The 26,616-nt window shown below is 32.7% G+C and overlaps 1 protein-coding gene across 2 annotated transcripts in view; it reads left to right on the forward strand.

The window, feature by feature from the left end:
- The window catches only part of MDGA2 (MAM domain containing glycosylphosphatidylinositol anchor 2), a 777,981-nt gene extending 758,445 nt beyond the window's left edge, over positions 1 to 19,536 (forward strand). For both annotated transcript variants that reach the window (XM_076004050.1, XM_012746557.2), the window contains 2 exons: positions 10,647 to 10,752; positions 13,471 to 19,536. In XM_076004050.1, the coding sequence (XP_075860165.1) occupies positions 10,647 to 10,752; positions 13,471 to 13,559 (195 nt within the window). In that variant the 3' untranslated portion in view covers positions 13,560 to 19,536. The remainder of the gene's footprint in view (positions 1 to 10,646; positions 10,753 to 13,470) is intronic.
- The last annotated feature ends 7,080 nt before the right edge of the window (positions 19,537 to 26,616 follow it).

A 26,616-nucleotide genomic window follows, 5' to 3' on the forward strand; every position in this document is an offset into this window, starting at 1 on the left:
GACTCTTGGCATTCTCTTTCTCTCTCTCTCAACTCTTTTTTTTCTGGTATTCTACTCTAAATAATTTAGCTATCTTGGTCTACTTAGACTTTCAACCCCATCTCCTCAACTTGGGTTTTCTACCAGGCTTCACCTTGGTTCCTTCTACTTACACCATGGCCTATAAACTCTGTATAAGGCAATCACAGGTCTTACCTTGTTTGATTCCTACCTCTCAGGAATCCTTGTTTTTCATGTACTGAACACTGTTAGTTCATATACTTTGTCCAGTTATTTGGTTGTTTCAGATGGAAAAATAAATCTGGTGCATTTTAATCTATTCTTCATTGAAGCAAATCATAAGTAAGATTTTAAATTGATATATTTTAAGCTATTTAAATTATCAATGAAAAATGAAGATCAATAAAATAGTATTTATTTTATTTATTTTTAATTTTATTTTCATATATATGTTCATTTCCTAACATATTTCTACTTGCATTGGCTTGCCACTTTCTTTTATTTCATTAACCTTACTTTTTTGTAGAAATATGAAACACAACTAAATAATCCCATGTCACTTTTTTATTTTTATTGTATTTTGTTTTGAACTTTCTTGAATTATTTCATAGAAAGTCTTTTTTACCCCCAAATCATTTATAATCTACCAAGCTTTTCAAAATACCTTCATTGAGAAAATCACTTTTAACAAAGGAATATAGGAAGGAAGGAAGGAAGGAAGGAAGGAAGGAAGGAAGGAAGGAAGGAAGGAAGGAAGGAAGGAAGGAAGGAAGGAAGGAAGGGAGGGAGGGAGGGAGGGAGGGAGGGAGGGAAGGAGGGAGGGAGGGCGGGAGGACCAAGAGCAGTGGCTAACACTCTGGAGGACAGAGTGAGACTCTGTCTCAAAAAAAAAAAAAAAAGATTTAAATCTAAGACCTGAAACTATGAAAAGAAAACTTTGGGGAATGCTTCAGGACACTGATCTGAGCAAGGACTTCTTGAGTAATATCCCAAAGAACCAAAGCAACTCGAACAAGTGGGATAGGACTTTATCAAGCTAAAATGCTTCTGCAAAGGAACCAATCAACAGAAGAGACAACCCACAGAATGGGAGAAAATATTTTCAAACTATGCATCTGACAAGGCATTAATAACTAGAATATGTAAGGAGCTCCAACAATTTAGTAGGAAAAAATTAAGTAATCTGATTTTAAAATGGGGAAGGGATCCCGAATAGCCATTTCTCGACGGAAGACATACAAAAAATGGCCAACAGATATATGATAAAAAGCTCAAATGATTAGTCATCAAAGAAGTGCAAATCAAAACTACACTGAGATGTCATCTCAGCCAAATTAAAAAGGTTTTTACAAAAAGACCAGCAATAATAAATGCTAGTGAGGATGTGGAGAAAAGGTATCCCTTGTCCACTCTTGATGGAAATGTCAATTAGTGCAATCATTATGAAGAATAGTATGGAGGTTCTTCAAAAAAACTAAAATTAGAATTACCATGGGACCCAGCAATCCCATTTCTGAGTATATATCCAAGGGAAGGGGATTCTGTATATCAAAAAGATATCTGTTAAACAAGGTGTTTAGTCTGAAAAAAATTTAGAATCAACCTAAGTGCCCATCAATGGATGAATTGATAAAAAAAAATTGTGATACAGATACACATGGAATATTATAAATCCATAAGAAAATAATGAAATCCTGCCATTTGCAACAATATAGATGACACTGAAGAACATCATGTTAAATAAAATAAGCCAAGCACAGAAAGACCAATCTTATATATTCTCACTCATATATGGGAACTAAATATTAAAAACAATGGATCTCCTGGGGACAGAGAGTAGAATGATAGTTACAGGAGGCTGGGAGGGTAGAGGAGGAGGGGGGGGGATAAAAGGTGAATGGGTAATGGGTGTAAACATATAGTTTGACAGAATGAACAATATTTGATAATATAACAAAGTGACTATAGTCAACAATAAGTTATGGTATATTTTATAAAAACTAAAGAGTGAAATTGAAATGTTCCTAACACAAAGATATGTTAAATGCCTAATGTGATGGATACCTCAATTACCCTGATTTGATTAATTCATACTGTATGCCCATATCAAAACATCACTTGTACCCTATAAAGATATACAACTATTATGTACTCATATAATTAAAAGTAAAAAGTTTAAAAAAATCCTTAAAAACCAAAAATACTTTCTTTGATATATAATTTCTTATAGGAAGGCACAATATCAATTAAAATACAAATATATTACCATATAAATTAAGTTGTGAAAAGTTTTAATATTAGCTTAATGTAGCTTTAATGTAGCTTTCTCGCATTTAAGGATGTATTTAATTCAAATGAAAGGTGTATCTCTTACCTCTTGGAATTTTAAATGAGATATAAGGAACTTTGAGCCTCTATTTCACCAACAGTTATGGTGTTTTATTTGTTTGGAGTTGCATGTATTTTTCTTTTTTCCAGCATATTGTGGGGGTACAAATGTTAAGGTTATGTATATTGCCTTTGCTCCCCTCCTGCCCCCCGCCTCTCCAGTCAGAGCTTCAAGCATGTCCATCCCCCAGTTGGTGTGCATCGCACTCATTATGTATGTATATACCCATCCCCTCCCCTACCCACCTGCCTGACACCCAATAAATGTTATTCCTGTATGTCCACTTAGGTGTTGATCAGTTAATACCAATTTGCTGGTGAGTACACGTGTGCTTATTTTTCCATTCTTGGGATACTGCACTTAATAGAATGGATTCCAGCTCTAGCCAGGAAAATACAAGAGGTGCTATATCACCATTGTTTCTTATAGCCGAACAGTACTCCATGGTATACATTTACCACATTTTATTAATCCACTCATGTATTGATGGGCACTTGAGTTGTTTACACATCTTTGCAATTGTGAATTGTGCTGCTGTAAACATTCACGTGCTGGTGTCTTTTTCATAGAGTAACTATTGTTCTTTTCGGTAGATGCCCAGTAATGGTATTGCTGGATCAAATGGTAGATCTACTTGTATCTCTTTAAGGTATCTCCATATTGCTTTCCACAGAGGCTGAACTAGTTTGCAGTCCCACCAGCAATGTAGGAGAGTTCCTATCTCTCCACATCCATGCCAACATTTATCGTTTTGGGACTTGTTAATAAAGGCCATTCTCACTGGAGATAAGTGATATCTCATTGTGGTTTTGATTTGCATTTCCCTGATGATTAGAGATGTTGAGCATTTTTTCATATGTTTGTTGGCCATTATTTTGTCTTCTTTTGGAAAGACTCCTTGAATTGATAAATGAATTCAGTAGTCTCGGGATACAAAATCAATACACACAAATCAGAGGCATTCATATATATCAACAACAGTCAGTGAGAACCAACTCAAATACTCAATTTCCTTCAAAACAGCAACAAAGAAAATAAAGTACCTAAGAATATATTTAACTAAGGAGGTAGAAGACCTCTACAGGGAGAACTATGAAACACTGAAGAAGGAAATAGCAGAGGATGTAAACAGGTGGAAGACCATACCATGCTCATGGGTCGGCAGAATCAACATTGTTAAAATGTCTATACTACCCAAAGTGATCTACAGAGTCAATGAAATCCCTATCAAAATACCATCATCATTTTTCACAGATACAGAAAAAATAATTTTATACTTCGTTTGGAACCAGAGAAGACCCCATATAGCAAAAGCAATCCTAGGCAATAAAAACAAAATGGGCGGTATCAATTTACCAGACTTCAAACTATACTACAAGGTAACTAAAAAAGCTTGGGACTGGCACAAGAACAGGGACATTGACCAGTGGAACAGAACAGAGACCAGAGAACAGAACATTGACCAGTGGAACAGAACAGAGAACCCAGATATAAAGCCATCCTCGTATAGCCACCTAATCTGACAAAGTAGACAAAAACATACACTGGGGAAAAGAATCCTTATTCAATAAATGGTTCTGGGAAAACTGGATAGCCACATATAGAAGACTGAAACAGGATCCACATCTTTCCTTTCACAAAAATCTACTCACGCTGGGTAACAGACTTGAACCTTAGGTGTGAAACTAATATATAATATAATATAGTGTTAGTCTTATAATGTCACTTAATTTTTCAATCTATACCAAGGAAAATATTTAACTATCCCTTTTAATGCTTTACTTCTTTCATGGTATAATCCAAATGTTTCCCAATGGTAAATTATAAGAGACATTATGAGACACAAAGTACTCTACATTTTCTTAGTTTAGGTGAAAGGGAATCTGGAGTTCTTCTCCTCTTACATCCTCATTCAAAGATTTGGAAATAGGTTTTGAAACAATTATGATACAAATACTTAACACTAAATAGGGACTGGAAAAGAGATTATAGTATTCTCATTACATCATGCTGCCTTTATGTTCTAACTACTATTAATAATAATCTAGAAAATGCTGTCCTCGTTAGTAGACATTAAATGCTCATGTAGCATATCTGGAATTCTAAGCCAAATTCCAGGGCAATTGTATAAACATGATGATGGCTCCTGAATTAACCACTGAACACATTTTCTAATTGCAGCTCACATGCAGTCTATTTCTTTCTGTGTTTGCCAACAGTCAAAATCTCATGTTATTATTTCAGATTAGAAGTTTTGACAACTAATTGACATTTATCCAGAAAGTTGAACTGGCAGAATCTTCTGTGGATAAACTCCCTGTTAATATTTGGGATAGTTTCCCCAGGCAAAAAGCCAAGGCAATCCACTGAGTCTATTATGTTGCCTCTCTTCCAATTTCATTTATAACGGTTGAGGATAGTTCAGTTATTTGTTGAACCAGTAATAAAATAAAGGTAGCATTATTAATGCTAATAGCTATTTTCAAATATATATGTATCCTTTAGTTTTTCAAAATGGTATACACCTGTGGTTCTCAATTCCCAGGCCGCAGACCAGTGGTGGTTGTGGCCTGTCAGGGACCTGGTCACAGAGCTCCGCCACGCCCCGACCCCATCCGTGGAAAAATTGTCCTCCATGAAACTGGCCCTTGGTACCAAAAAGGTTGGGGCCCACTGATACACTGTCAGTTTTCACACTACGTTCTTGGGCTTTTTGCATAGCCTTAGGTGTGATGATTAGAAGTTCTTTGTCTTTTTTCAGGAAGAAAATATGTTGTGAACATTTGCAGAAGGCACCATTAACAATAGTCAGATCATCAGAAATGCATTGTATTCTTTGTTTCCCCTGTTTACTTTTACTCATTAGTGCTGCAAGTAGCTTGTCTTTTCTTGCTGAGAAATTATATTTGAACACAAGCTTTAATAGCACCATCTCTATATTGACATCTACATATGCTTTAAAGCATTATAACGTGTGTAAGAAACTGACCGTTGGTGAATTGAAATAATTTTGTATAGTATAATTCTAATGCAGAAGTCCACATAATTTTTTAATTCCAATTTGAATTTTCTCAAGAGTTTCTTTTCTGATTACATGATATTTCTTTTTTTTTTTTTTTTTTTTTTTTTGAGACAGAGTCTCGCTTTGTTGTCCAGGCTAGAGTGAGTGCCGTGGCGTCAGCCTAGCTCACAGCAACCTCAAACTCCTGGGCTCGAGTGATCCTTCTGCCTCAGCCTCCCGAGTAGCTGGGACTACAGGCATGCGCCACCATGCCCGGCTAATTTTTTATATATATATCAGTTGGCCAATTAATTTCTTTCTATTTATAGTAGAGACGGGGTCTCGCTCTTGCTCAGGCTGGTTTTGAACTCCTGACCTTGAGCAATCCGCCCGCCTCGGCCTCCCAAGAGCTAGGATTACAGGCGTGAGCCACAGCGCCCGGCCTATTTCTTGTATATTAAGTTTTTGAATAGCATGAACACACTGTGAAAACATTTAAATTTTAAACTTGTCATTTCAATTAAGGGAAATCATTGTAAATAATATCAACATGATTGTGTGGGAACAACAGATTTTGTAATTTTATCCTTCTTTTAGGAAACCAAAACTTCAACATTTTCTCCATGGATGCCTAGGTGCTATTAATTCCTTCCTCACATCAATTAAACCAAATGTATTTCAGAAGTACTGAGGAGGAAAGGAACGTATTAATAATTTTATCTCTGTAATGTATTAGTAGTCAGAATCATGATGGAACTACATAAAAATATGCCATAATTTAACTTTTTAAACCAGAGAGCCTAGTTTAAAAGTGAATATGATTAAGAATATTTTTTCTTTGCCTAAAGATCACATCGTCTATATTAAAATACATCAATTTACTGGACTGTTACAGTTTCTCATCTCTATATTTGAGAAAAAGTCACATGTCAGCAAAGATTTATTTTTATAAGCACTTGAAAATTTAGCTAAGGTACATTCTTTGAATTTAATATGTAAGCATTTTATTTCTGTAATCTACCTCACAGTGAAAAATAATATAAAAGAAAACATTATCTCTCTAGATCTTAGTCTAGAAGCCATGTATCAAGCTATTGGCATCTTTAAAATTTAATTACAATAATTCAAAGATACAATTATAGTCAAGAGTTCAGAATATAAACAGAACAATGCAATAAATATCTATTTGTGAAAGTCAACCAATTAACAATCTATATCTTGTCAATAGCAAAACTACTATGGAGATTAGAAGGAAACAAACAAATGTACCATGCAGGACCTTTCTCTTTCTTTCTGTTCAAAAGGACCCTGAGGAAGGCAACTGTATATTTCTCTGACCTATTGGAATAGATTCCCTATCATCAATCACAATATTACAAGTAAATATTTAAAAACACTAATTATGACTGTAACAAGAGTTTTATTGCCAGAAAATATATTTTTATATCAGTAAATAACTACTAATTTCCTGATTTATTTCAACACAATGTCTAAAACTCCTGCTATGCTTATATATAGAAAAAATTTACTTATTTTATTCAGTGATAAAATGTATTATCAATTGGCATAAAGGTAAATGCAAATAACAGAGTTGCAAATCAGCCAACTTTTATTACTGTACCACTTTGTTCATTCAGTATCACCAAGGGATGAAGTATGCATATAAGGGAATGTTCTGAATATAGACAACCCTCTGTACATATGACAAATTCGACTTGTGTTGATTTGTATTTTTGCTGTTCAGCTGACTATACACAGTCAACATGTTGCCAGCAGGCAGGCAGCACACATATTAAGGTCCATCAGTCAACCTACTTCCTGGTGTTTGCTACAAGCAGCACCCGAGGAACCCCTCTCAATCTGACCATAAAAATGGCTGTCCTTCACAACTTCTCCACCTCAGGACTTTGTCTTTAGCACAAGCCTTGGTCCAACCATGTGATTTTGGTCAAGCTGCAAAGGGGGATCTAAGAAAAATTTTTTAAAGTAAGAAAACTGTGGAAAATAGCTAAGACACGAGGTACATGTACTCCCACGGATGTTTCCCCAGCATCCTTCCCAATGAAAGAATTATGACTTCAGCTTCATCTTTGTAAATTTAAAGTGTAAGCGGGTACAGAACATTTGACCTGCCCTTTTTAGACCTTTCACCACAACCCATTGCCCAGCACTACACATGGGAATGCAATCCCCTTATCTTTCCCAGGGTTACATTGCAAACCCTGTGTTGTACTCTACAATCAGTATTTACTCCCTTTCCCTTCCCATTTCCCACTTCCATCTTTTAAAATTAAAGTTCTGGATGCCTAAGGGGGTATCCCCTTTATTATACCAAATTCTCCTAACTAAAACATTCTTGTTTCTCCTTCATTCCAGAATTAAAACTTGATTGGCAGGCAGAAATCTACCCTTTATTCCATTCAATCACTTAAAATACCTGCATAAAATAAAAAATTATTGTGAGGGCAGCACTCTGCCTTCATCCAACAAAATATTAGCCTTGTGCTCAAAATAGAAAATGTATGATTTTATGGAACCAGATTGCTGTTCAGCATGAATTATTGAGTTCTGATTTTCTCCAAGATTCATTCCATTCATGTCGTTATCTTTATGAGAGAGGAGTCAGCATCACATGACTGAAACTAAGAAAGGGGTGGGGATAACTGTTGATTTACTCTAACATTGATTATTATCAGGTAAGGGGCACATATGAAAGAAGGTAAATACACCCAAATGTAAATTAGGGACAACGTTATTCCTTCTCACAGATGATTGCTGATAGGGGCAATTTATAAAGACCTTAAAGAACCATGTCCTCTAATTAAGTATGTATAATAATTATTTGAAAGTACTCATCTCAGCCTTGTTCATAATAACAGAAAATAATTTTAATATCTAACAACAATAAGGTACTAGTTAAATAAATTATATCCACGATTTGGAATATTCTTTAGCCATTAAACTGACTTCCCCTATAAGAAATTCTCTCTAATGTTTATACCATGATTTTTTAAAAAATTTTATCACATGGGCCTTGTGATTTAAATAGTTCTCTGAGAGATTTTTAGCCACTTCCCAGATACTTTCTCAGATGCCACCCTAAATCAAATGCAAGTCATTATCTCCAGGCAGCCAAATTAATAATTCATTGCAGATTCTATCTGAGGACTGAGAATTTGGTAACAGCTGCCTTTGTTCAAAATATTTGAAGTTTTATAAAAAAAAAAAAAAAAATATTTGAAGTTGGTCTGCCATTTTGTTTTGGCTTCAGTGATACAGGACATTTTGGATGTTTTTCAAAAAGATTGCTTTGGAGAATCTTTATTAACATTCTTGCCTCAACATAGGTAAGCAGGAAACTTTTTCCCCCCAATTTATTTGTTTATTTTCTTTTTTAAAAAATGTCAGAATATTAGGGGGGTACAAAATTTTGGTTACATATATTGCCTTTGCATTGCCCAAGCCAGAGCTAAATGCGTGCCCATCCCCCACACAGTGTACTCCGCACTCATTAGTTATGAGTTCACCCATCCCCAACACCCAGCCCCATCCCCAGAACCTGATGAATATTACTTCCATGTGAACACCTAAGTGTTGATCAGTTAGTATCAATTTGATGCAAGTACATGTGGTGCTTGTTTTTCCATTCACTTTGAAGAATGGACCACAATGAGATATCATCTAATGCCAATGAGAGTGGCTTTTATCAAAAAGTCCCTAATTAACAAATGCTGGTGAGGATGCAGAGAGCTAGGAACACTCTTACACTACTGGTGGGACTGCAAATTAGTACAACCTCTGTGGGAAGTAATTTGGAGCTATCTCAAAGAACTAAAAATAGAAATACCATTTGATCCGGCAATCCCGCTACTAGGCATCTACCCAAGGGAAACTCTTAATATATTAGTAAAACTTCTCAAATCTTTCTCTCCTATCAAATCATGAAAATTATTCTTTGTGTTACGGGCTATATTTAAGTGGAAGACAAGGACTTAATACAAAAGTTGACACCTAATGCCTCTGCTTACTACTTGGAAATTCCCATTGATAAAATTATAATAGCATATCATAGAACAATGAATCAATTTTACAAAAGTAGCTTACATTCTCTGAAAATCACCTAAAATTTGTCTTTCAGGAGATGCTTACAAAGACACACAAAACACATAAACAAAAATTTTGATATTGATAAAAATCAACCTTTACTCACAATTGTTATGTTGAAATAAGACTGGAAATTTTATTTAAAATACACATAACTGCTTGATATTTGAAGCAGCTCTTTATCAAACTAATTTTTCTTTAGAAAGACCAAATTAGATATTTTATTTTTACATGTAAAAATGTTTCTAGGAATATAAACCACTAAATGTATATGTTGCCTTTTAGTATCAAAAGAATTAAAAGATTTTTCTGGGAGCATGAATGATTTGGGGGTTATAGAGAAAATTCTAAAAGAGTCTTGTTTCTATAACAATGAAATAATATAAATTTGCTAATTGTCCTTATATTGTCATTGTATCCAGAATTCAGTAATAAAGGGAGTCCGATCTTATTCATTTATTCTTTCAATATTTGTGTACTAAGCCTCAGTGCCCACTGCTATTGCTGACATTGGGAATTCAAAGGTCTATGATGAAATGTCCAACATAAATAGACTCATAAATATCTAAAAGTTTTAAATATAGAATATCAAAAGTGAAATCATATAGGTAAATCACAAGGTAAATCTAGGGAATATGAGGAATCTATTCAACTTATTTGCTAGAACTCAAATAATTTAAGATGATATATTTTAGTTCTGGGCTTCATTAGACATAATATTGTAAGGAACCCATAATTGGTTCATTCTATAAAATATTTCTAGAAAACTAGTGTTCTGAATTATATTTAGACAAAACTGGAGGGAATCTATTTCAGAGAAAGGTTGCTCAAATAAAAAAATTTTCCTCACCTCTGAAAACTAAAAGAGGATTTGTAGCATTGTTTTTGTTGTATCGTTCAAATAAATTTATTATTGTTTTAAAATCAATACGAAACTTTTTATGTGAAGAACTGATATTGCTTAAGGAAGATTCCATTGTTGGTTTTGTCATGGAAATTTATATGTTTTTGTAAGTAACAATTTTGAAGAACATCAGGAATAAACGATGCCAGGATTATTGCCAAGTTTACATTTGTCTCCTCAGTTTCTCAACTGAAATTGATCTGCACATCAAAACTCCAAATTTAGGTTTGTTTCATTCATTTTTGTAGCTCATTTTTGAAGGTATTCGAGGTCCTGGCATAGAAGGTGACATTGCCATTGACGATGTATCAATTGCAGAAGGAGAATGTGCAAAACAAGACCTAACGACTAAGAGTAAGTGTCTTTTCTTGGGACTGGTTTGATGTGATGATAAAGTAACATAACTACTATTAAATTACTATATTCCAAATTTAAAAAACAAACTTATTTTTACTTTATTTAGATATTTCTTATATCTAAGACCCTAAAGTTTTGGAGGTATTTTTAACTTAAGGTATTAAATTCAATTATAGACATAGTTGACCTAAGATAAAATGGAATTAATTTTGATTTGAATTGATGTAAGGAAAGGCTGCTTTGATTTTTAATTATTTTATTTTATTTTATACTATTTATTTCTGAGAATTTTTAAATTTTTTAAAAATATCTGGCAAATCTATATACTCAGCACACATTTATATAACCATAAATGTTTTTATTCCCTCAACAGTTTATGAATATATTTTCTAGATCTAACTTTGCCAACCATTTTTGTCAAAATGGTTAAGGATTTTTTGTAAAGACTCTTAAAGTGTGTGTGTGTGTGTATACATATATATATATATACACATATATATATACACATATATATATATATATACACACACATATATATAATGTAATGAAATAACTCTATTTATTTTCTGATATAATTTATCTCCTTTTATCTACCCGCAACGTAGTTTAATAATTTGGTTTTCACTTTATATTGTGGTTTGAATATTAAGGTTTAATGATATTTTGTTTTTTCACCATGTGTTCATTTTTTAATAGAAGATTTATAAATTAGAAAAAGGTAAATAATTCAAAAAAATTTAGAATTATGTGTTGAGATGCTTCTTGAAATCTTCATCTTCATATTACACGTTTGAAGCTAAGAAGACTAACATCATTCCTATTAAAAATGACTGCAATTGAAGGACTTTAATTTTGTAGCTATGTAAAGTGGTAGTAATCAAGCTAAAATTATACAAATAACTCAGTTATTTAGCATATACAAAAGCATGAAAATACTTGTTACATAAGTCTAGAACAAATCAGAGTCTTTGCTAATTTACTATATTTGGTGAGAAATGATATCGGTCTACATGTTAAAAGTCAAATTTGTACAACTATTCACTGATTGCTCATGTAAACTGAATTGACTCCATTTTTAAGCATTGTAAAAGGACAAAAACTAAGATTATGTATAACAATGAGCCATTTTGCTCATAGTTTCTTGTCATTACCCGTAGCATTTCAAATAACACATTTAGTAAAAATTTCTCCCTGCTGCTGGCTAATTCTGCTTTAGGAAACCAGAAACTACACCCAAATGAACTAGGTTTGTTTAATGCACAGAAAAACATGCATTCTCCTAAGAGGAGAATGAGATTCCTATTGAATTTCTAACTGAAAGTCATTAAAATTTTATATGAAATGTTATATTTTCATAATTTAATAACAAAGAAATATCATAAATTAATTTTGATAAATTGAGTTAAACTTTCCGTAGTAAGAAAACAAGAGAAAATAATTTACTTCCTAGAGGAGAATGCATAACTGATAAGAGTAGCCACAGTAAAACCACCATGAAAGCCCATAGGGAACCTCATTACTACACCATAGAACATTTTTATAATCAGTTTTTTTCTCCTTAACTAATAAATCCAGGGAAATGTGTGGCAGTTTTAAATAAGATATATCTATATTTATTGGAGGTATTTTTATTTAACCTCTATAAATCAGGAAAAAGAATCCTAATTGAACAAAAATATTCTATTTAGTATGAGAAAGTATTCTATTAAATTTGTGTCTATTTAATTATCATTTATTAAGTTCATTTTGAAGAATAGCATTTGTTTCATGAATATGAAACTAATGTTGAAATTAATGTTAAAATTAATGTTGAAATTATGTTGTGTTCAGCCTGACAGACACAAGCATTTTCCTAACTGCTTGGGTTCCCAACCTTTCCCAGGCAGTAAATGGTACTATGTACCACACCATCAGGAGCTAAAATTATATGATTCTATTCTAAAAGCCTGGCTTTCTCCTAGCCATGAGCCATGTTGTAACTTTACCTAGGTTAATGATTTGGAGATGCTTGTGTTAGCTCCCTAGGTAAAATATGCATTTTAAGAGGAATTATTTGGACACAAGGCTTTAACAAAAATAACCAGTTGCTGTAGGACTCTCAAGGTAGATTGGTGGAAGGGATTTTTCAGTTAGAATGGACTTCATAGTGCTTCTAAAAGTTAAACTGAAGAGGAAATTATTTACACAATTTATAAATAATGGACTGCTGTAAACATAATCTACTAGTTGCAATAGTTAATTTATCTACCAATAAACCATCCCTCTCTAATTTTTATTATGAACAATTTTTCTCTTAGTCTCCAAGCTTAAATGCTTCTGGAAGCTTGAAAAAAATAAAATAAAAGCTCATCTTTTTAAGATTTTTAAACATCTTCTCAATGTGCATGCTTCCATATGTCTAGCAGAACTCTGAGGTTGAGCTCAATGGCAAACCTACATGAATATCTTATAAATAAGTTTACATATCATGTTGTATCAATTTGAAATACGCAAATATTTTTATTTTATCAGATGTCTTGCCATATATTCAAGTTATTTTCCCTTTTACTTGCCTTAGCAATGAAGCTGATAAACGAAACTAAACAAAAATATATATTTTCCAAAAATATTTTCCATAAACTTGTTTTGTCACTCCACCAAAGTTGTGTTAATAGCTATGTAGAGTGCTTATTCTCCTTTATTTTATTTTTTGGCATTTATTTTCCTTATCTTTAGATTCCGTTGATGGTGCTGTTGGGATTTTGGTTCATATATGGCTTTTTCCGGTTATCGTCCTCATCTCTATCCTAAGTCCTCGAAGGTGACCTTATCCTGGCAGAGGCTATAAAAGATTCACCAGGCACTGGCATGAAGAAAGAGTCTTTGTAAATGGACATTGAAAAACAAACTACCAAAGATTCCTCCACTGACTACTGACTCAAAAATAAAATAATAAAAACAAATTTTTTTAAGCACTGGGGATAAAAAGACATCATGGAAGTATAACTTATTCCAAACTACACATAAAAGATAATCTTGACCTGAGTAGAGAAGAGACCTTCAGGTGCTTTTGTGGCTAAAAAGATTACAGCATCATCTGGTTGAACTCTGGAAAAAAAAAAAAAAAGAAAAAAAAAAAGAGCTATAGAAATCCTTGTCAAAGCACAAAGTCACGGCTGGTTTTGTTTCAAATGAATAGTTTGCTTGTTACCATGGAAACCTAATGGCCTGCCAACAAAAACCTCACTGTAAACAGGGTACGTGAAGAGCTGGCATTTATTTTCCTTTTGAGAAGGTTTTACGTAGAGAATTAAATAAATGTAGGCCCTTTTACCTTTGGCTGTTACCCTTCCTTGAAAACAACCCGAACTCAGAATTATTTAAAGCATTCATGTTCCTCCCCACCTTAGCCCCAACCCACCTTTATTATTATTATTTTTTCTCCCATGGCTAAGCTAGATAACTGTATGCTGTCTCTTTTTGCATGCACTACTATCCAGGATGGTAAACCTGGGCTTACATACTACACAGGCTTATCGGAGTTTGCTTGCGGCCACTTGAACACCCAAACTGCGTCATCTGTTCCAACGAAGAAACCAAACCACCATCTTTTATAAATTGCCATGGAAACCAAGTGCCTTCAATGAAACAAGCCTGAATAATTTTCAACTCAGAAGCTTGCACTGCTAAGAGTGGTTTGTGTAAAACTATTTTATAAACAAACTACAGAGCCTAAATGTGCAAATTACAGGCAAGACAACAAAGCCGCTTCTGAAGAAGAAAGGACGGAAGCTGCTGCGTAAGCCCATGCAGACAGGATATTTGTTGTTTAACCTCCTAGACAGCCATGGCCTTTCGGCTTATTGTCCATTAGAAAATAACTTCCATTGAGACCAGACATGGAGCAACACTTTTTTTTCTTCCAGGTTATTAAATGGGTCAACCAGAGCAAAAGGTTGTTAAGATAATACTTAGCGCAGAAGGTGGTAAAACACAAAAGTGATTTTTTTACTCTAACCTCCATTTGAAATGAAATTGGCCCTAGCTTTAGAGGGAACAAGAAAATGTTTGTGATTGCAGTGCATACAAACTCTACAGCGGAACTGGGCCTGAAAAATCTGGCTTTATTCTAAACACTGAGGGTAATATGCCTCTGCCCTTTAGTCAGACTCTGTGCAAATTGTGAAATATTATTTTATTATTTTACCAAGATTAAAAAAACACTTTTACAAAAAAACAAAAACCTGTAAAAATGATTTTGAGCTACCTGAGGACAAATCATACCTTTAACCAGCCAGTTTTCCAATGCATTGTAAATTTCACTTAAACCTGTTGATTATGAAAATTTGAAGATCTTTTTCCTTAAATTATCTCAGCTTTTAACTTCATTTAAAAAGACTTTTGTCTAAAGAAGATTATTATTATTATTATTATATGTTCTTTCAACACCCCAGGATTAAAAAAACTGATTATGCAAATAATTGGGATATAAGTATTAAATTATAACATTTGCAAATATTAATATAAAAAGCACAACAAAATGTAGTGGAAAAATGACAAAGCTTGATTTTTAAAAAATAATTCTGTAGAAATGTTTGTGCAAATTCAGTAATTCAACTTAAAATATAATTTTACAGCTATGTTCAATAAAGCCTCTTTCCAGGTAAGGTATGACAAGCGGTACGTGTGTTTGTTGAGCAATGTTCACTGATCACTAAAATGAGATTAGTTATACAACTTATTGGTTATGTTACCATGGGATAAATCTTCAGTGCTTCATATATACTAATATCTTCAGGAAGAAATTTTAATAGGAACTCCCTGATGCACTCTCCTATATTTGTAATACATGTGAAAACAATGTTAAACCTTTGAAGGTAAAATATGAAACATATATAAACTTGGAGCTTAATGTATATTTTCATAGTTAAAAAGGGGACCAGTCTGAATATCTAGGTAGTGATAGAATTGAGCTAAACCAAGTCCTTTAAATTAAACAAAATAAACAAATGAGTTCCATAACTTATTTGAACAAATTAGACATACTGAAAATTTTGCAGAATTTCAAAGTCACCTATCTATTTTATCAAACCAAAGATATTCAAGTAAACAATATCTGGGGACTTAGCTTAATATGTACAAAATCTCCCTTCACTCTGACTTCCATTTTGTGGCAACTAACCCATTCTCTCCACTATCCCATGTTAGTAGATTGCCCTTTTAAATTGATTTTCTACACTGTCATTGCTGATAATATCAATAAAAATATTTTAGATCTAAAAAGAGAGGCTTAACCCATTGCCTTCTTTCCTTGATCTTAAGTTGATTTGAATGAGGCTTTTGCAAAAAACTAAAAAAAAAGAAAAAAAAAACCTATATTCAGAATATTTGAATATATATGTGTCCTATCCAGGAAGACAATCAATTTTACTTTTCTCCTAAGTAATCCTTCACAAAGAAATTGCTATAAGGGAAAGTTTCAATCCTACTACTAAGCATTCATAAAATACTAAAATCTTTCCCAACCTCTCACACAGTAAGAATACACAATGCTTCAGAAGTTGATGAGAACTGGCTGGTACTTCGAAAATTAATTTTAATTAAATTTTTGAGAAATTGCGGATGAATGTGAAGAACAAAGGGGTAATCAGAAATACAAAGCAATCAGACTTACTGAGATGGTAAATAAATTATATGTGTATCTCAAGTGGGTTCTGGATCATCTATGTAAAACAACAAACTGAATTAGAATCAATGTTTTTTACTTCAGATCAAATGTTCAGTGTCTGTAATTGAAAGTAAATGGATAAAATGGAGAAAATTTTAAGAGATTGAGATAAATGAAATTTAAATTTTGTTAAGTAGCCACTTCTTTAATATTAGTGATAATAATGACTTTAAAATATTTATACATTTAGCAATTGCCTTCCTTTTCTTAATTTTTTTGTATTTATTATGAATTAGGCTAACTAACATATTTCTTCTTTTCCATTTTGATAACACATCCAAAATGTGATTGATGCCAATATTTTTTATTCTTTTACAGGAAGGCATCAGGCAAGGGAGCTTTTAATTTACGTGGTATATTCCTTCTCCCAGAAATCTCCTACTGCCAGTAATTGATCCCAATTAATTAGAAGCATTACTTTACTTCATCAGTTCAAAGATGCTTGTTTCTCTACATTTTAACATCTCTGCAATTGGGCTTTTAATTACAATTAGCAGCATTTCTGTGTAGTGATATTTAAAATGCATCTTAGAACTAAGGGCAATCTTAGATATGATGAAATTCACTAAAATCACTGAAGTGACAAATAATGGCTAATATTACTACTTTTCAACAAACACAGAAGTGAGAAAAAGATACCCAATCATATATGTGGGATTTATATTAAATGTTCATTGACTATGCAGTATTTAAAAATGACATGACTTTTACTTTGTCCTTTTTAAAAATCTGAGTCATTTCCTTTGTACATTATATACATATCTAGCCTTGCTTTTTTTTTCTTTTTTCCTGCTACCTATTTTTTGTTCCATCACTAATTACAATATGCTATGTATCCCTGGATTAAAATGGTTCCTGGTTCCATGTGATTCACAGTCCTTATTAGGTCAGAAGTTTGGCCTGCCATTAAATTTTCTTTAAAGAAACTTGAAAGATGCATGGTACACAACATACCACAGTGTCATACAATAGGCTAAACTAATGGTATTTCATTTCACATATATCACAGAATTGACTTTGGCATGGCAATGAATTATGATAATTATAAATAATCCGAATTAGAACCCAGCTAGTCAGTTATATCATGTAATAAATAGTAAAAATAATCCCATTCTTTACTTTTATATTTTAAAATATGATGAAATACAAATTACAACTGTACTAACTTTTCACCAAACATGCATTTTTATTTTAAAGACTTTATAATAAACTTATATGTCAATAAAATGTGTAATTTGAAGAACAATTAATTCATTTAGTTATGTACTTAAGACTGTATGAAACTGGCTGTGGTATTTTTCATGATCTATTTTTGTTTCAATTAATGATTTGAAAGATGGTGACAAACTAAGCTGATTTTAAAAGACTGATTTCAGAGTATTCTTTGGAATGCATGTTCTTTACCTTTACCACAAACCTTTTTTTTTTTTTTTAATGTGCCTTTTAAAGATTAGGACCACTCAACAAGACATTTAAACTGGAAAAATTTTACCCCAAAATCATTTGCTTCTTGGTTGGTGACTACTTATAATTGCTTCATCTGTGTCTCACCAAAGCAGAAGGTCTACTCTTCTTGCAACTGGGTAGTTGATGTCAATGAGGAGTTATTGCATTTTCTGTGAAAACAATAAAATTATAGGGTTCAATCCCAAGCTATTTCCTGTCCTACAATGTTCCCTTTGTGACTAGCCAGTTTAATTAGTTTTCTTAGTGCTTATTTTTAAAAAAACAATGTCTGGGATTTTCTACTTCTACTTAGGAGAAAAGCTACCACAGAACAATCAGAACTTTTTTTCAAAACTAATATAAAAAGTTCTTTGCTAAATATCCATATTTATAAGTAAACATGTATGTTATTACATAGAAAAAAACTTAAAGACTTAAAATCTTAATGTAAAATATGTCAATTCAGAATCAATCCATCATATGTTCCATCATTTCTGCCTAGAAACAGAAGGGAGAGAGAGAGAGAGAAATAGTCCATATATTTGTATATGGATTACTATATTAACATGTATTAATTTAAAGCTTAGTAAATTATGAGTGGCCATTTCACTACCCTGAACCTACATTGAATATAATGAAATTAAGCAATTGGAATTCAAAATTTTGAGTAGGGCAGAGGTTAAACTTTGAGTAGAGACTGAAACAGTTTTCTCAAGGGAATATTTACAACTGATTGAATTTAATTTCAACTGTACTAATTTTCCGTGAGTTGAGCTGAAATGTATTCTTATTTTTCAATAAAACAATGGGAAATTCTTTAAAATAGGGGATAGCTTGTTAGTTTCAGTTTGTTTTTGTATGGCTCTTAATTGTCGTCCTGGATTTCCAGGATTTCATTTTTATTTCTTGAGTCTCCTCAGTATATTTAAATGTATAAGTTTAATTAAATAAACATTGTATTAAATTTATATTGAATATTAGTTACATTTGAGATCTTAAAGTTTAGATTTAACTAAATTTTCCTTTTGATATTTTTCTTCTGCTAAATAGTTTCAGATAGCTGTATGTTATTTTCCCTTGGATTTTTTTTTCAATAAATGAAATTATGTTAAATACTCTATTAGTGTTTTGGGGAAATTTCTGCTGTCAATAAGCACTTAAGTTAGAGACAAAAAGATATTTAGAACAGCAATTATGTTTGCAATTTAAGATGAAAATGCCATCATTTCTCTCACTATTGAAAAGCTTTTATAGACTCAACACTGCAGTGAGCACAATTAGCCCATTAAGATTTGTGTTGATTTTTACATCCTTTGTGAGGGATCATTTAGAAGATTGTGTTAAACAAGTAGGCACTAAAATCTTCCTGAATGAATGTGATTTAAGAATCATGACTCAATTTAATAACTCTGGGTTTCTGTGTGATATGTGAAATAATTGCAATTTAATGATGCTAATGTTATCCAGAAAGATACTTTTAATCATATATTTCATGGGGATACTTGTAGGCTAACTGTGAGTCTTCTGGCAGAAACAAATAATACTGTTTGACAATGATTTGAGTGAACCAAAGTATAAAAGGAATCCTATAAATTAACTTGCTTATCATTGTTTACCTACTGTCGATTTAGCATAATTTTCTCTTTGATATTATATCTTTAAATAAATCCATAAAATTTTGGAAAGACAGACACAATTAACACTAACAGATTCAGTAACCATGTTTGAAAGTCAACCCTCCAATTGCTCCCCAACAATGTATTAATTATTATTTATTCTTCATAAGCCATTTTAATTAATAGTTAATTAAGGACCTTACCCCTATCGTTATTTTCTGTAGTACTTATATTCCTTTAAAGTATTCTTTAGTTGTCTGCATATTTGCTTCCAAATGAAATTATAACCTCCTCCATGGCAAGAATGTGTCTTTTGCATTTTCAGCAGTCTCAATGGAACCTAGGTAAGTTATTTAAGTCTAGGTTCTATGGAGACTATTGATTTAATGATCATTGAATTAATTCATTATTTTAGAGCTATGTTTAGAATAGAACTTAATGACCCAAGGAAATAAGCAGCAATTTCATCTTTTACTTATAAAATCAATGAAATCTTATGGACTGAAGATATCTCCTGTGTACTGAGAGAAATGAGAAGCCAACCCAACTGATGCAACAGTGTAAACATTTGCAACACAATTTTCTGGCACTTCTTGGTTTCACAGAAAACTATTATATTCCTTAATAAAAGGGCAAATGTTGTTAATGTTTTTGCAAGAAAAATCATTATATGGTTAAACTAAAAAAAATTAGACTAATTCTGTATGTTTTGTTTTAGATGCCAGCATTATACATGAGAATACTATTTTATAGAATCTCTTCTTTCAAGTAAAATGTGTTAATTTTAGAATATTATGCTTAATTTTACATAAAGTGAGATCATGTGAACTCTAGCTAAATTCAAAGTCTTAGCTCCTTTCTAGAGTTTCTGATAGTATATATTTCTTGGGGTCTAATCATCTACTAAACGTGAAATGGAGTATACTTAGACATGCAAATACTTGTAAGACTTGTATGATAATTGGAATTGTAAAACAAAATCATAAAAATAAGAAGGTATTTAGTTCTGGGTAATATTTTATATAGCTAAAACTAGATTCTTACAAAGAGAGCAAAAATAATGAGAAAATTTAATTTTTAAAATTGGAAATAGTACTAAAGGGAAGACTATTAATTTTTATTATTTTAATTTCTTTCTGCTTTGAATTATATGTTTTAATATCCAAAATTTACTCAATAGGCCAATGAGCCCCAAATAAAAGGGTGGTATAGTGCTAAAATGTGGCAGCCATACAATAATTAATTGTTAAGTAAATTAAAAAATAATGCTACAGTGTTATAGCTTTTTAATGAAATAAACATTCATATTTCCTTTTATATTGATTTAGATTTTGACAATATCATGTACAAGATTGGAATTTTGCGTGTATCCAAAATGCCTTTCCAATGCGACGGTATCAGAGGTTTCTGGAAGGGTACCCATTCTGAATCAGTTCTGGCACTGAGGTCTGCAGTTCCTCACCCAGCTGTCCATTCCTTCACCCTCACCATTGCTTTCTTCGTTAGTCTTCTTTCAAACTACAGATACTCCCGTAATGGGAAGAATATTAGTCCCTAGTATTGTGGGGTGCATTTTGTCAGCTCACAGTCTTCTAATGACTAGAAACAAGGCTGAGTATACACTGGACCTATTAAAGGAGCTAAGGAACAAGAAGGAAAAGCATGCAAAAAAGAGAGGTATGGAACTTCAAAGACTACATTCATTTTACAGTTTTCCTGAGGATAGGTTCAGATAGCATACCCAATATAGAAAATGTAGGTAGAATGAGAGGAACGTCTAGCTGTCAGATATGTGGAAAGGCTCAAGAAACACAGTAGTAGAACTTACAGAACAGAAACAATGAGGTCACGGAGATGGGGACAATATGGATAGAAATGGATAATGCATTTTAAAATGAGATTAATCAAACTGGAGTGTTCACATCAGTAGAAGAGAGGGAAAAGGAAAATTTCATAATGAAATACATTAGGTAGAGACATAATCTAGAAAATTAAAATAAAGCATTTATTTGAATCAACTAAGCATAAAAAAGGATGGCAATAAACATATTTACAAATATTTTACCACATGCTCCTCTTGCTTTTTTTCCTGAGTGACTATAGGTATAACTTGGCTTCTCTGTGCACTTTCTCCTTTCTTTGTTATGTAAATTGACAGAATGTAGGTTAGTCTAGAGCAAATTTAAGATATATTTCAGCAAATCCTGTCTCAAACTGCCTCTGTTTACTCTCTTACTCTATCACTTTCTCATTATATAATTTTAATCAACATATTTAATATCCCTACAACTCAGTTTTCTCTCCTGTAAAACAGGAATAAATAACAACAATAATAATACTTCAGCTTTGTTAGCACCACAAAGAAAGAAGAAAAGAAAAAAGATAATATGGTATTTCATAGGATTGGTGGGAGGCTTACATGAGATAATCTGTGTAAAACACTCAAACAATTTCTTAGAGCATACCAAGCAACAATGAGAACTAACTCTATTGATATGCCTGCTATTCTTAGAGAAAGAACATTGAAAATCATGTCTACTACATTGTACATGTGCCAAGTTTGGAAATAAGTATTTATTTTATTTCCATTTTCTCTAATAATCTTACTTCAAGCCTGTGCTTACAAAACTTCATATATACACACACCATTTACATAACAATTTATCATTTCCAAAGTGTTTTCAAACACATCATTTCATCTGCTCTACCCCCTAATGGTTAGTGACTTACCCCTAATGGTATATGTGACTCTAGTTAAGTAGATGACTTATGGTCATCTTTCCAGCACCCTGTCTCTCACAGAATATAAAAGGGCACTCTTTCACATGTGACCCAAGAATAAAAAGACCAGTGCTTAACAAGCAATATCTTTTGTATTTTATTACCTAGTGAACCTCCACACTTTAACAAATGTAAAACAACATTATTTTATGTAGCACTGAGAAGAAAAAAAGCATCCTGTTTTGACTGTGATTGCAAGACACCACCAGTTATAACAGACAGTCCTATTTCAGAGATGTTAAACGGTGAAACAAAATTGAACCTTACGATAAATGAAATGTGGCATCATTTATAATTAGACCAGATGTTTCATTTGAACCTCACAGGAAACCTACTTTATATATTAGAATGCAGCCAGACTTGGACTTTAATGTTAATGAAAGTCTTCTGAGATGGTTGTTGATAATTCAGATTCTGGGGTCAAGGCACCAGAGGTCTAGATTCAACAGAGGTAGGGGAAGGGAAACAGCCAGGTTTTAAACAAGCTGCCTAAATTATTCAGATATGTATGATCCTAAAAACATAGTTTGATAAACATTGGTGTAGTGCAGTGGAAAGAACATAAGTTCAAGTCCTTATTTCACCTGTGTGGACTTAAGTAGGTCATTTAAAAACTCTGTCCCTTAGTGTCTCCTGGACACCATAGAGCCGGAACCAGACCTCCTGGGCTCTTCCTTACATAATCTCCCTCAGTTCCCTTATCTATAAAAGGGGATAGCATATTTTCTAATTAATGAGCTAATATATGTAAACACTTAGAGTACTATGTGCTTTTTTACCTTTAAAAATGGGCAGTAACCACCTCAAAATGCTACGATGATGAAATGAGGTAAGGCATGTCAAGTATTTAGCAAAGAGTCTTTTTTCTAAAATAGTAGCTTGATAAAGTAACATATCTTCTTAAATCAATTCTTCAAATTCTTTCCATGAATATTTCTTATTTCCTTTTCTTTGTTTTATCTTGAAGATAGACAAGACAGAATTTTCCACAATATTTTAATGATTCCAATATTTTAATGTTTTTATTTACCTGATATAAACTACATTAGCTCCCAAATAAAGTAAGTTCTCTGGCATTACTTTAAAATTAAACGATTTTTGAATAATTATTCTTATTTTAGAATATAACGATTTAGAAAAATTAGATAATTATTAGTGAATATGCATAAGTTTGTCATTCTTCAAAAGTTAACCATTAATATTTACATATGTGTATATATTCTAGACACATATGTTGCTAATTTTTTTAAGTTAACATTTTATTTTGATATAGTTAGAGTCACATGCAGTTTTAAGGAATAATACAGAGATTTCATTTATACTCTACCTACTTTCTCCCAATGATAATTTGCAAAACTGGAGTACAATATCACAACCACTGACATTGATACAATGCACTGATCTTGTTCCACAGTTTTATGTGTGCTTGTTTATGTATATGTGTGTGTTTAATTCTGTGTATTTTTATCACATCTCTAGGTTCATGTGTCTACCAACAACAGTTCAGTCACCATGAGGATCCCTTTATTGTTGCCTTTTTATAATAACATTTCCCTTCCCTTGATCCATCCTATACCCATCCTATACCTATACTTGGCAACAACTAATCTATTCTCCACTTCTACAATTTTTTCAATTCAATAATGTTAAATAAATTGTATCAGACACTACATAAATTTTGGGCAGTTGCTTTTTCCAGTCAGCCTAATTCCCTGGAGATTTATCCAAGTTGTGATATATATCAATAGATAGTGCATTTTTATTGCTGAGTAATATTGTGTAGTGTGCATGTACTATAGTTTGTGTAACCATTCATCCATTGAAGGACATCTGGATTGTTTCCAGTGTGAGGCTATTACAAATTCATGTAAAGATTTTTGTTGTGAATGTAGGCTTGCATTTCTCCAAGATAAATGTCCTGGAGTGCAATAACATGCAACATGGTAGTTGCATGTTTAGTTTTATAAGAAACTGCCAAATTGCTTTCAAGACTGAGTACTATTTTACGTTCCTACCAGCAATCTATGAGTAATCCAATTTCTGTACATTCTCACCAACATATGTTGTCATTACTTTTTTTAATTTTAATTATTCTGATAAATGTATAGTAATATCTCATTGCACTTTAATTTGCATTTTCCTAAAGGCCAATAAAGTTGAACATCTTTTCATTTGCCATCTGATCTGAATATCCTCTTCTGTGAATCGTCCGGCCATGTCCTTTGCCTGTTTTCTAATTGTAGTTTTTTTAAACTGCTCTTTTGAGAGTTTTTTTCCCATATTTTACATTGAAGTCATTTGCTGGATATGTGGCTTTCAAATATTTTCTCCTAGTCTGCACCTTGTCCTGTCATCCTCTTCACATGGTATTTTGCAGATACAAAGTTTTTCATTTTGATGAAGTCCAATTTATTATTTTCTTTTATGGATTGTGCTTTTGGTGTAAATTCTAAGGATGCTTTGTCTAGGATTAGATACTAAAGATTTTTTTCTCTGTTGTTATTTTAAAATAATGTTGCTCTTATACTAGAATAGAAATTGAACACATTTTTAATCCTACTATAATGTTAGGTATATTTATTTTAATTCAAAATACTGCCATTTTCTCATAGCAGTGATGGAATATGTGAAATTATAAATAAATGTGGCTAACAATTTAGATACTTTAAATATTAAATGTAAGTATAGAATGTTACATTTAAATTTAATTATATATTACCTGAGTATTCCATAAAATCACTTACATAAGCATAAGAAAGTTACCTCTCTTCATCCTAAAACACACCCAAATATTATAACCTTGAACTTTTTGAATAACTCATTAATTTCACTTCTAGGAATTATGTAATGGAAAAAAGTCAGACAGCCATACATATAATTATGTATAAGGATAATGTGACCGTTTATAATGGTGAAAAAATTGGAAACAATCTAAATACCCAGCAGAAAAGAAATGTTAAATAAAGCATAGTTACGCTCTTCTTATATCTACTATAGCTTTAATAGCACAGTGCAGCCTGAGGACTGACAATTGGGTGAGAGATTTCTTCAGGAGCCACAGCCTACCCATGATTGTAGTTCAAAAGTACCAGAAACTGGCCGGGCGCGGTGGCTCCCGCCTGTAATCCTAGCAGTCTGGGAGGCTGAGGTGGGTGGATTGCTCGAGGTCAGGAGTTCGAAACCAGCCTGAGCAAGAGGAGACCCCGTCTCTACTATAAATAGAAATAAATTAACTGGCCAACTAATATATATAGAAAAAATCAGCCGGGCATGGTGGCACATGCCTGTAGTCCCAGCTATTCGGGAGGCTGAGGCAGGAGGATCCCTTGAGCCCAGGAGTTTGAGGTTGCTGTGAATTAGGCTGACGCCATGGCACTCACTCTAGCCTGGGCAACAAAGTGAGACTCTGTCTCAAAAAAAAAAAAAAAAAGAAAAGTACCAGAAACTTACCACGACCACAGCCAGACACCTCCCCTGTCTTTCCTATCCTGCATCCTGCAGCCCTTGTCCAACTTCCCAGCTTTCTAGCCCTGAGCGAGACAGTAGCTCTGGGGAGCCTGTTGTATAGACTCCCAGAGCTCTCCAGTGGGACCAAGTTCATTGCTCACAGTGGTCCCTGGATTAAGAGCAATCCGTTATTGGTTGCTTTAACTTCCCTTTCTCACTGCCTCACATCACTACTAGAATTTCTTGGCATCACTAGCCAGATAAACTACTGCAATCCTCAAAATCTGCTTCTGATGGGGCCAAACTAAGACACTGGTTTATTTTTAGAAGAGAAAAGCAAGAATCTATTTTCAAAAATGGGTTCAAACTTAACATATATTTTATGTATTAAAATATAAATATGTTCACTATATATTGTTTGGTTAAAAAAACAGATAACATTATATAGCATCTGATATATTTATAAAAATATGTATATTTCAGACTGCCAGCATTCTTCTTGTATGATATATATAGCTTAGCAGTTTCATTTTCTATTCATTTATTTTCTTCCTGGGTTCTCTTTTTAGTATTAAGTGTATGTTAAGTTTTTAGTTTAAAAAACACACCTGAGGAGAGAAAAGAAAGAAAATGGCTCAGTGGAAAGGTTTACTTTGGGGGTTTTCTTATTCAAAAGTAGATCTTTTCTAGATTTGGATGGCCTAGAAAATAAAGCTTTAAGCATTCTACGTGGAGGCAAAATAGAGTAAGGGGAACCACATGTCTTTCTGGTGAGGTCTTAGGGATTTGCTGGAATATTGAAAACAGGATAATTACCAAGGGCAAAATATTACTTAATGATGCACATTGACAGAGAAAATAAAG

Source organism: Microcebus murinus, chromosome 6 (assembly GCF_040939455.1).
Source record: "Microcebus murinus isolate Inina chromosome 6, M.murinus_Inina_mat1.0, whole genome shotgun sequence".
Lineage (NCBI taxonomy): Eukaryota > Metazoa > Chordata > Mammalia > Primates > Cheirogaleidae > Microcebus > Microcebus murinus.